This window comes from Lepidochelys kempii, chromosome 5 (assembly GCF_965140285.1).
Source record: "Lepidochelys kempii isolate rLepKem1 chromosome 5, rLepKem1.hap1, whole genome shotgun sequence".
Taxonomy (NCBI): domain Eukaryota; kingdom Metazoa; phylum Chordata; order Testudines; family Cheloniidae; genus Lepidochelys; species Lepidochelys kempii.
Genome location: NC_136384.1, coordinates 55,903,813 through 55,915,719, shown reverse-complemented (window position 1 = coordinate 55,915,719; position 11,907 = coordinate 55,903,813). Strand labels below are relative to the sequence as shown.

General features: G+C 41.7%; 1 protein-coding gene and 1 non-coding gene across 2 annotated transcripts; both read right to left on the bottom strand.

Moving 5' to 3' along the window:
- Nucleotides 1-1,384: 1,384 nt before the first annotated feature.
- Nucleotides 1,385-6,364, bottom strand: COX7C (cytochrome c oxidase subunit 7C). Its single transcript, XM_073344423.1, has 3 exons — nucleotides 6,177-6,364; nucleotides 5,110-5,255; nucleotides 1,385-1,490 (listed from the first exon to the last, which is right to left on the bottom strand). The coding sequence occupies exons 1-2, from the start codon at nucleotides 6,249-6,251 to the stop codon at nucleotides 5,139-5,141; spliced, it is 192 nt and encodes a 63-aa protein (XP_073200524.1). The 5' UTR covers nucleotides 6,252-6,364; the 3' UTR covers nucleotides 1,385-1,490; nucleotides 5,110-5,138.
- Nucleotides 5,614-5,677, bottom strand: LOC140912176 (small nucleolar RNA Z39). Its single transcript, XR_012159254.1, has one exon. It is a non-coding gene; the product is annotated as a small nucleolar RNA Z39 (small nucleolar RNA).
- Nucleotides 6,365-11,907: the final 5,543 nt, after the last annotated feature.

Genomic DNA, 11,907 nt, shown 5'->3' with positions numbered 1-11,907 from the left:
AAAACAAACACCCACCGCCCCCCCCAAACTATCCAGGTTGTTTCTGTGACCTACCCAAATTCTTTGCTGCCATAGGTGGTTTTTGGGAGGCTAAGCCTGGGGGATAAGTACTGAAGATGGTGAAAGGTGCTGTGAGTTGCAAGTCCTCACAAATGATGCTGGTGGGCATTACTGGTGCTGGGTGTAAACACCAAGCATGGGGAATGCTGTTAGGGATGTTTTCCACCTTCCCACCCATTCAGCAGTAGCATACCTTCCTCTCAGAGCTAAGCACTGTGCAAATGGAAGAATGGGAGGAGGTGCTGAGATTTGGATGTTGGCAGCAAAGATAGCTTCAGGAGGAAGTAAGCCACACCTCCTTGCCCTGATGAGTCCTAATGACCATTCTCCCCCTTCTCTCCCCCGCCCCACACTTAACCAGTGAGCAATTCCTATCCACACACCTGTTACCACATCCCATTAAACAAGTTTTGGTGCAGCAGATCCACTGTCTTCAACACATCCCCTAATGACAGTTTATGAAACTTGACAGCTATTGTGGTGAAATCTTACCAAATCTGAAAGCAACCATTTAACCAAATCCTTCAGGAAGGCAGTCATACTTGTTTAAGACTAGTTATTTACTGGCTCATCTAAATCAGAATTTAAATACAAAGTTGTGGAGGCTTTAGAGTGCAGAACGGCCCAGGTCAGTTGAACTACAGACCTAATCATATACTGAGGCAGAGGAGTTCTGAATTAGTGGCAAAAGCTCATCTTCCCTAGACTAGGAAGTCACAACCCTGGTCAAGCTCTCCCAGCTTCTAGACAGCCACAAGGCTGCTGTGTTTAGGTTCCACCTACTGGACCCACATGCCTTTATACTCTGAGTCTGAACAGAGTCCACGCACTGTTTCTAGGTAGTCTCGGGCTTCAGATTTTCTCTCTCGAAAGCTCCCTCCTGAGAGTTGAGACCAGCACAGTGCAACTGCCTAGACCCTGACACTAGTGCCAGCTCTCCCAGACTCCTCATTTCTAAATCACACTTTTATGAGGGCTCCAACCTTGTAACCACTTAGTTTGCTTCAACTCACATGTCCCTGAAGAGAGAAACTAAAGTCACACTCTGCAAGGGAGCTTCTAAAACAATTACTTTAATGGTATAAAAGATACAGATTCTTGAAAAACAAGAGTTTAGATTCTTAACCACTCAATTCAGCACTGAGAACAGTTTCTTTTTGCTAGTGCTAAGAGATAGCATGCTATCACTACATTTTTCCTCTGCTAAAAAGGGCCTCGTCTGTTTAAGCTTGATGTAAAAAATTGCTGTTACACAGTAAGCTACAGCATAAGCCTGAGTGCTCAGAAGCATTTGATAGTTTGACAGAAGACATCATCCCAAATATTCAGATTTAAGCTTTTATTTATAAACACATCCAGTGTGGTAAATATCTTTGTCCTTTATTCCATGGAAAGAGGAGTTGCTCTACAGGTGATATTCCACCTCAAGTCTGCAAAAAAAAAAAAAAAAAAGTCGCAGAATGAACATCACCTCTTCCAAGATCAGTATTAAAATGTGTTTGAGGCCAAGAATTTAGGCACATGTTTAACTTTATGCACAGAGCCTTCGACAGATCAGGAGCTGGTCTATATTTGAATGCACTTCAACACTACATTTCTTGGGTATACTGTCATTAGATCTAGTATGACCTAACATGTCATAGAATTTCAGAGTTATTCCTGCACTGAGTCAATAAACTTGTTTGACTTAAAGCATATCTTCCAGAAAGGAATCCAGTCTTGATTTGACTACAGTGAGAGATGGAGAATCCACTACTTCCCATGATAATTTGTTCCAGTGGTTAGTAACTCACTGTGAAGTATTTTCAATTTGAATTTGTCTAGTTTAACATGACCAGCCACAGGTTCTCAATATGCCTTTCTTTGTGTGTGTGTGTGGGGGGGGAGGGGCGGCACACGGCCTTTTAGTGCCCTGCATTTCTCCCCATAAAGGTACTTATACTAATCAAGTCACCTCTCAGTCTTAAGAGACTAAAAACAGCTTGAACACCTTTGTATTACTGTTAAGCATTTTTCTAGCCCTTGAATCATTAGTGCTCTTTTCTGTTCTCTCTCCACTGTTTTGTTACCCTTTTAAAAATGCAGAAGCCAGGAATGGATGCAGTACTCCAGTGTCAGTCTCACCAGTGCCATATACAAAGGGGCAGAAGGAGGGTGGGGTGGAAATCACTCCTCTCTCCCCCACCCTTTAGATCTATAAAGAAGTACATTGCATTAGCCCTTTTTGCCACCCCATCACATTGGGAGCTCATGTTCAGCTTCTTGTCTACCATGACCCTAAATCTTTTCTAGTCACTGCTTTCTAAAATGCATTCCTTATTCTGTAGGTATATCTTTGTTCCTAGATTATGATCTTGCATTTGGCTGTATTAAAATACAATAAATGAATGTGCCCAGTTTGCCAAGGGACTGCCATTTCATTTACCACTCCCACAATCTTTGGATCTTCTGTATGTGAGTTGATGTTTACTTCCAGATCAAGATAAAATACTGATCAGTGTCAGGCCTAGTATCAATTCTTGTGACATTCCTTCTTATCTAATAATGTCCCCATTGACAACTGACAGATCCCAACATAACTAACTACTGAATCCATTTAATATGTATTTTGATATTGTTTAGTGCAAGTTTTTAGGCAGAATGTAATACAGTATTACAATTTAAACTGTTTAGGGCAGAAATCATCTTTTTGTTGTTTGTACAGCACCTAACACAATAGGGTGTGATTAGGGCTCCATCACTATAACAATACAAGTTAGTAATATTAAGTTAACGCTGTATAAGAATATATTACTGCTATACAATTACCTTTATCAACTAAAAGAAAAGGAGTACTTGTGGCACCTTAGAGACTAACCAATTTATTTGAGCATGAGCTTTCGTGAGCTACAGCTCACTTCATCGGATGCATGCCGTGGAAACTGCAGCAGGCTTTATTTATACACAGAGAATATGAAAAAATACCTCCTCCCACCCCACTGTCCTGCTGGTAATAGCTTATCTAAAGTGATCATCAGGTGGGCCATTTCCAGCACAAATCCAGTCACTTTGGATGAGCTATTACCAGCAGGAGAGTGAGTTTGTGTGTGTGGTTTTTGGGAGGGGGGTGAGGGAACCTGGATTTGTGCAGGAAATGGCCCAACTTTATTATCATGCACATTGTGTAAAGAGTTGTCACTTTGGATGGGCTATCACCAGCAGGAGAGTGAATTTGTGTGGGGGGGTGGAGGATGAGAAAACCTGGATTTGTGCTGGAAATGGCCCACCTGATGATCACTTTAGATAAGCTATTACCAGCAGGACAGTGGGGTGGGAGGAGGTATTTTTTCATATTCTCTGTGTATAAATAAAGCCTGCTGCAGTTTCCACGATATGCATCCGATGAAGTGAGCTGTAGCTCACGAAAGCGCATGCTCAAATAAATTGGTGGCTGTTACTCTGAAACCTGTCTTTATCAACTAAACATATCAAGCTTCATTTTACTCTTTGCAACAACAAGATCTATTTTCCCATAAGCCATGTTGATTAGGCATTATATTCCCCACCCTTTAAACTCTTGATTGAATCCCCCATTATCCTTGTCATCCCATTTGCCTCTTTTGGATAATAATGCATTAGCACACTTTCAATCTTTAGGAATGTTTCCAAATTTGCTGATTCACTAATGTTGTCAAGCTTGTTGCTGAATTAGTTGAAGTGCCAATCACAGACCTCTTCTAAAGAGGAAGAGTATAAAGCAGGAGTAGTCAATAGGCACACAGACAGGCCAAATCCAGACAGCCAGATGCTTTTGAATGGACTGTAAAATATTTATTATCATTGTTTTTGTATTTTCTCTGGAGTCTGGACTCTGACCAAGAAATCTGGACCTTGACAAAAAATTGATTATTCCTGGTGTGTAGATTAGAAATCAACCTATGTGCGGAAAAAAGAATCTAAACCTATTCCAATCAAGATTTTGGTTCTGAAGTTACAGAAGAGATGTTTAAGAACTGGATGTAAATGTTGATGACACCAATCCGCTTGCAAAGATGTGTACTGCATGTCTGTACTGCTAGTTCTCTTTGTGAGCAATTTTAGTGCTCTTACTCCAAAAGGGGGATAGTAAACCAGTACGAGAGGGGGGAGGGGGGAGAAGGAGGGGGGGAGATTTGGTAAGGTAATATCTTATGCCTTATAGCGATAGACTTAAGAAGCTCCATTTAGCTTAACAAAGAGAAGGTTTAGCGTTGACTTGATTAGTTTAAGTACCTTTATGGGGAACAAATTTAATAACTAGTCTTCAATCCAGCAGAGAAAGGTATAATATATCCAATGGCTGGACGCTGAAGCTAAACAATTTCAGACTGGAAAGAAGGCATACATTTAAGAGTGTAATTAGTGATTGGAACAATTCATCAAGGGTTGTGGTGGATTCTCCACCACTGGCCATTTTAAAATCAAGATTGGAGGTTTTTCCGAAGAGAGATGCTCTAAGAATTATTTTGGGTGAAGTTCTCTGGCTTGTATTATGCAGGTCAGACTAGGTGAACAGAATCCAAGGCCAGATGGGACTAGTTTCTTAAAATGGTTAAGTTTGTTTTAACTATGGAATAAAATGTTTTTCGTTTACATTTCAGATGGTGTATTTTGTAGTTAACCATGGCCAAATCAAATAATTGGCACATCAGAAAACATTTACCGTATCAGTTATTCGTCTTGATTTGTTCACGTGGGTCAGAGACCGTGATAAGTGGTAAACGTGAGCAATGAGATGATATGATGCATTCCTCCTTTCACTTGTTAGAGAAATACTGTCACTTATTGAAGAGTATAAAGTCATTAGCAATGATACAATGATCATTTGATTAAAAAGATTGTATTCCCTACTCCTCCACCACTTGGTCCAATGATGAACACCAAATTATACCAACAACTGGAATAACTAACTAGTGACACACTGTACTGGTCAAAGTTTAATTTTTAAGACTTTATAAGAAGTGCAGCTGGTTCATCGACTCCTTTAACAGAGGAGAAAAAAGTGTTAAACAAGGGGTCAGAATCAGTTACCTTTTTATAGGAATTAAAACTTGTCCTCTTCATTTCTTGAGCAGTTGGTGCCTTACTATGACAAAAGGAGCAGCAAACCCACTTCCGAAGAACACTACCATTAATCCTAGTAGCCGCCATTTGTTTTCTACAGAAAACGGAATGTTCTAGAAAAGACAAGAGAGTTTGTTCACAATATGCCATCAATGGACTCACGTTATAGACGAGCTTTATAAAGGTGCGCTTACTCCTTTTTTCCAAGACACTTTACCTACCACTTTGTGCATCTGCCTTTATAAACAAAAAGCACAAGTGAAACATAGCTCCCATTCACTGAATGGGATCTTGACAGGTAGTTGGGGGGAGGAGGAGGAGGGGTTAACTTATGAACTTGGTACTTTAAATTGCCAATCTCCTGGGAAAGAGAGGGAGAATACAGGCTAACCAAGTAGTTTGCAAAATGTCTCCTACATGGATGTTCAGACACATTTGATCACACTACTTTGAAAGGCCGGTACAAACTGGTACATCAGAAAGCGTTTACAGTATCATTGATTTTCTCATACTGTTGTGTTCACATCATCTGTACCACTGGAGCAGGAGTTTGGGAAGAGGAAAGGCAGAGTCATGACAAGGACACTATCACTGCACGCTCCCCACCATGGCTGCGGACAGAAACCCGCAGAGGAGGAGGCAGAGGGCCTCCATGGCCGAAAGCCCCGGCCTCGGAGGAGCCAGGCAAAACAGGGTCGTTACGTGCTCTGAACGCTGCAGCCGGCTCGGAGTCCGCTGCGGTCACTCGGGGACCGGGCACCCACTCGCACGAGGCTGAGGGGCTAGGGAAAGGGGAAACCTCGGTTCCTGGGGCGGGGGTGGGGGGGGAGAACCGGCCAGTCTCCCAAAGGCAGGACCTGAAACCTACCAGGGGCTCTTTTAACGTATGACAGCCGCCGCCCCCTCCCCCCAACTCGGCCCGGGCCTTGACCGGGAAGTGCCGCTCCCCTCTGCGGTGCCTGTGACCCGCAGGCCTCGGGGCCGGGCAGCGCGCGGCGACGCTGAGTGACGGGCCAGCCCCGCCGCGCCGTTACCTTTCCCGGCCCCTCCTCATAGTGGGATCTGCGGATGGCGGAGGTAGCGAAGCGGCGGACGCTGGCACCCAACATGGCGCCGGAGCGGGAAACGAGTCAGCGCACGACTGAGAGCTTCTTTCGCCTTCACGACCTTCCGTCCCTGGCCGCCGCGCTTACAAGACCAAGGGCGCCGTGGGGCACTATGGGATACAGTGCGGGACGGTGGCCGCCGCGTTCCCGCTGCCCCGCAGCATCATGGGAACTGTAGTTCCAGGTGCCACCGGCCTTGCTGGGAGTTCGCGTGACTCAAGCGCCGGCTTGAGCTCCGTGCATTCCCCGCCCTTCAAAGGGGAGCGGCTCAGCCTGGCAGCAGCGGAAACCCCACCCCTTCCCGCCTCCTTTCAGGTCAGCAGGCTGCTCCCCTGTCACCGGAAGAGGTTCCTGGGGAGTGGCATGGGGCAAACTTTGGCATCACCTCCTGAGAGCTTTGCAGAGATCGCCTGGGTCTACAGTGGTTAGGGTTGCCAACCCTCCAGGATGGTCCTGGAGTCTCCAGGAATTAAAGATTAATCTTTATTATGTCATGGGATGAAACATCCAGGAATATGTCCAACCACAATTGGCAACTGTGACAGTGCAGGGGTCAAGTCAACCTAATTTTTCACAACCCTGAACAACGTAGCTAAGTCTACCTCAGGTTTAGGTGTAGACCATGCCTGAGATATGAGATCAAAGCTGAACACTTGTAACTTATTAAAGCAGTTCTGAATCCAAACCTCCCCAAAATAAGGGTGTTTAGGTTTGGCGCTTTGGTTGGGGTGTATCTTCAGTGGTACACTCTCTCTTGAAGCTTCCTCCTGGGGCAATGACCCCCATCCCCATCACAGGTTGTACATAACTTAGCTCTAAAATCCCCGTAGCACATTTTGTTAAAATAGGTGTTTGTACCAGTGTGCTTGGTCAACAGTTTCCTTCCCTCTACTGTTGCATAGCCTGCAGTATGGTGGTTTTTCACTGTCCCTAACTGTTGTGCTCCACCTGTAACTGCATTTTAGATGTATGTAGATAGGGCAAAATCCTGAAAACCTTTTTTGGATTTTATTCAATCCTTACTCAGGCAAACTTTGTTAGTTTATGAGTTAATGAGTTAAAACATCAGTATTTGGTTATAAGTAGTAGACTGTATTGGTAGCCTTTGGGATCAAAGGTGCCATAGAAGTGTAAGATTTTCTGATGATAATATAAGAATGTTGATAACATTTTTTTATTTTTCTTTCAGATAACAGGAATGAATTATGATATTTTTAAACACTGAAATTGGTCTACTAGAGTTGAGTGGTATATCCAGTCTGTTTCTACACATTTTTTTAAAAAATGTATTTTTTCACCTGTGGGAGGAGTCTGAAACTTCATGATTTTTTAATAAAAGTTCTCATTGAAAATCCACTGGCTTAGTCCTTTGTGCCACTGGAGTTCTGTTGCAGACTTCCTACTAACTTTACATGCGGTCCAGGACTGAATTTGACAAGTCACCAATTCTAAAAGCCCTGTCAAATTTGTTCAACTGTTTGTCATCATATCCACTTATCCAACTGGTTCCACATAAACATTGCAAGATGTGAAAGGGATGGATCGTTATTTAAAAAGAAAAAAATCATGTGATCCGTGACAGAAACACTATTTTAACCATAAGTTGTTTAAAGAGACAAGATGGATAAGGTAATATCTTTTATTGGATCAACTTCTAGTGATGAGAGAGATAAGCTTTTGTGCTTACACCAGCAGAAGTAGGTCCAATAAAAGATATTACCTCACCTACCTTGTCTCTCTAATATCCTGGGACCAACATGGCGACAACAACACTGCATACAAGTAGTTTAACAAATTTAACAGTACAAAGTCATACACATATATGTAGAGGTAAAAATACACAGGTAGATATGATGGAGATATAGAAAGCTAGGCTTTTAATCCTCATTCCAGTTTTTTATGTCTACAATTCTTAGCTCACCTAAAAAATTCCATTAACTCTAATTGCTCAAGTTTTCCAGGTTATCTGCTTCATCTTTAATATACTATTTGTCTGAATGTGACTATGACTTACTGAGATTCTTTCAGTTATTACATTCTGTATGCCTACTCAGTGTTTGTTCAAAGAGAACATTTCTTTTTTTGAATCTTAATACACAAAGGAAAAATATGAATAATGAAAAAGCCAGAGGACTAAAGTAAATGAGTCTAATTTTATTATTTTTTGCAGATCTTAATGAAACAAAGAAGGCCTAAAGCTTAATGGGCATTACAACAGAGCACATAGAATGTCCTACTGCTATTCATTTCCAAGAAGGACCCCTCACTGAATATAATGATGATACAGCAGCCAGGTGCAAGTGTGTAACTTTTTCACTCATTCTGTTTGATAAAAGAGTAAGAAAACAATTTTTGGTAGATATTAAAATTTCATGTGGTTCAATTCAGATTCCTAGAGCTGATGAAAATGCTTTTATTCAAATGAACCAAAAATACTATTTTTTCATTGTGTTGTATATACTGTGACATAGCAAGACATGTAAAACAACATACAGAGAATATTATTTCCCTCATAAAGCATCCCTTATATGTGCTGGCAAGTTAAAATGTTCGGCTGACCTGCTACAACTGAGAGTTACCATTCTCCAGTCACCATGTCCTGCACATGAAAATGAAGTATAATATTTGGCAGGATGAACCACGCATAACTGGATATTAACCACAAGAATGTGTAATTGTAATATACCAATTAATTAGGGAGAAGAAGGTGGACAGGAGCAACAAGAACCATCATATAAATGGATATTAATTAAATTTTTCTATTAAAACTCTATTGAATAGCAGTAATCTAAAAAATAGGATATTATACAATTCACTGAAGTTCTGCTTCTAATTCCAAATCATATCTTTTCACTGTGGTAATTTAACTTGCCTTGTATGTGAGTCCATATTTCTAAAAATCTATTACACAAGTCTTCTTCTAATCAGAACTCCATAAGGGGAGGATAGCATCTGTATCAAGGTAGTCTATATGTTCTAACCCAACCTCCAGAGATCAAGATGGGCAGTCAATAACATGAGTTATTGTCTGCAATCCTGCCTCACAGTCACAGCGTGGAGAGGAAATCAGGCCCATCCAGTTGCATCAGCTCTGGATGAGCCAGAGAGTATCCTGTTGAGCCTGGTCTTAGTGTGTTAGACTCTCTATCCCACCAGTGCTTCCACTCTACAAGTTTCCTGGTGTCACTGATCATCCGTGCATAGTAAAGGAACAGTACTACTCTTGTGTAGGAGTGCATGAGCTGCTGTGGCAAAAGGGTGTTAGGAGATTGACCAAGATGTCACACCTTAGTCTACTGTGGGATTCTTCTGATGAATAAGAGCAGACCTTCAAATCGGTGCTGTGTGTTGTTTCCTATCTGAAAATTGGGCATCAATCAACCAGAGATCTGACAGGTTGGTATCATCTGTCACAGCTGTCCAGGAAGATTTAACAGTAATGGCATCTCAAAGATCTGGTGGAACTGTGTGCATTAGCAAACACATACTGGAGGTTAGTGTACAAACCAAGCAACCACTACTAATATGAGTGGCCAAATTCAGCTCCATGTTGACGAGAGTGGCAATGGTGCCCCCAAACCTCCAAAGCTGGAGCAAATACCAGGGCCAGTATAGATGTACAAAGGACCAAAGTGTCAGATCCCTTGGAGGTTCCGATAGTTTTCATATCGAGGCAATACAGGAAGATATCTTCATTTCCAAGTATTCCAGGTCAGGCTGGTATGTCAGACTATGATTGAGTTTTACTCCCAAGTATGTGACAACTGGTTGGAATGGCAGTAACCATCCTTCCATGTGGATTGAGATTGTTTAGATGGAAAGTGGCTGCCACTGTTTTGATTTCACTAAGAATTAGTCTCCATTGCTGGAAGTAAGAGGTCAAAATGTCCATGTCTTGGCTGAGATTTCCTTCAATACTTCAATATGGAAATCCCTTCAATATGGAAATCATTTATAGTATCTGCAGTACAAATGTCATCAGCATACACATACTTCTTAGCCTGTATTTCAGGAAGTTTGGACGTGTATATATTGAACAAAAGGGGAGCCAAAATGGACCCTTGTGGAAAGCCATTTGTGACATGCCCTGGGATACATCCTGGATTATGGAATTGCTGTGCCCCCTTCACTCTCCTGCCCAGGCTCTTTCTTGCACTGCTATGCTAATGAACAGCAAACTCCTCCAGGTTCTGTTCAGTCAGCCACCAACATCCAGAGGCACAACCAGCAAAGTACATGAAAGACCCCCAGCCACTCATGAACTATGTATAGGGAGAACCCCGCAATTCTCCCAGCCCAAGCCTTGCACACTAGAAATGTGCATTTTACATTGCTCAAGAGCCCCTTAGAGTAAAATCATTAATTAGTTCATCATACCATCAAATGGTAAAAATATGCATCAGCCTCTGTAACATGAGTAGATTCCCCAAACTTGAATCAAAAACACACTGGCTTGGATAAAACATTAACATAAGTGTACTAACTACAGAAAGATAGCTTTTAAGTCATTATAAATAGCATAGAAATAGCAATTCAGAATTGGTACAAAATGAAATAAAAGATAAAATCACAGTCTAATTCCTAAACTTTATCAAGCTAAGACAAATTTGAAGTAATAAGGTTTCTCTTACCCAAAAACCAACAGCAGTCTGTGCTAATTGGAAAGCTTTTCCAGTTAGGACCACTACCACCACAGTTCAATGTTTCTTTATCTTCCAAATATTCTTGTGGCTTTCAGTGTAGGTGGGGGAGGAGAGGTGATGTCACTGTCCCTTATTTTATACTCTCCTCCAGGTGCTGGAAAGATCTTTGTTTTGTCATGGGGGGAGGGAGGGATTAGGCAGCCCCATGGTGTACGTGCTTGAGCAACTGTTTTTCATGTGAATTGTAAATCTCTTGTTTACAGCTCCCCTGCTGGTGAATGGACAGTGATGGTCACTTAAAACCTGGCTGGATATTGGTCATCCTTTAGTTGACCCTGCAGGGCCAGTCTGTGGGCGTTTCCCAAACTCACAACATGTTTCAGTAACAAACATACAGCAAAATCTCATAACTTCTTGTACAGTGATGATACATTTCAACAGAACAGTAATGGTCAACAAATTATGACTTTCCCAATGATACCTCACAAGGCCTACTTTGCACAGGATTTATCATAATTTTATAAAAGTGATGACCATAATAGTGTAGACGGTCAACCATTGCTGTGATATTTAAGGCAATTGATTTTCTCCCTGACTTGCAGGGTGAAATTTCAGTTACCAGTTATTCTTGCATGAACTGCACCATTTGCCTACAAGAAATAACTTGCAACAGTTTGGCAGTCAGCCCAACAAAGGAATTTTTAAACTAAGGATTGGGAGAAAGACAACAGGTGTGGAGGAACACGCAGTTCAGACAGAGACATCCCTTGGGGAGGAGTTATTAAAGGGAATACTCTATATCCTAGTAAAGATGAGAAGATAGAAGTTGATAAAGTACAGGTAGGAGGTGTAGCAAAAGAGTCAAAAGAAAGAGTCCCATTCAGTTATATCACATGAAAGCAGATAGCTAAAAATTGATAAATTTTATAAGTGCTTTTATACAGAAGCTAGAAGTCTAAATACTAAGATGGGTGACTTAAAATGCCTGGTATTAAATTAAGATATTGGTATAGCAG

Bases quoted from the DNA above. Each gene is read 5' to 3' on its own strand.
- COX7C (XM_073344423.1), bottom strand. From the start codon at position 6,251: ATGTTGGGTGCCAGCGTCCGCCGCTTCGCTACCTCCGCCATCCGCAGA. The intron at 5,256-6,176 runs GTAACGGCGCGG...TGTCTTTTCTAG, and splicing joins ATGAGGAGGGGCCGGGAAAG to AACATTCCGTTTTCTGTAGA.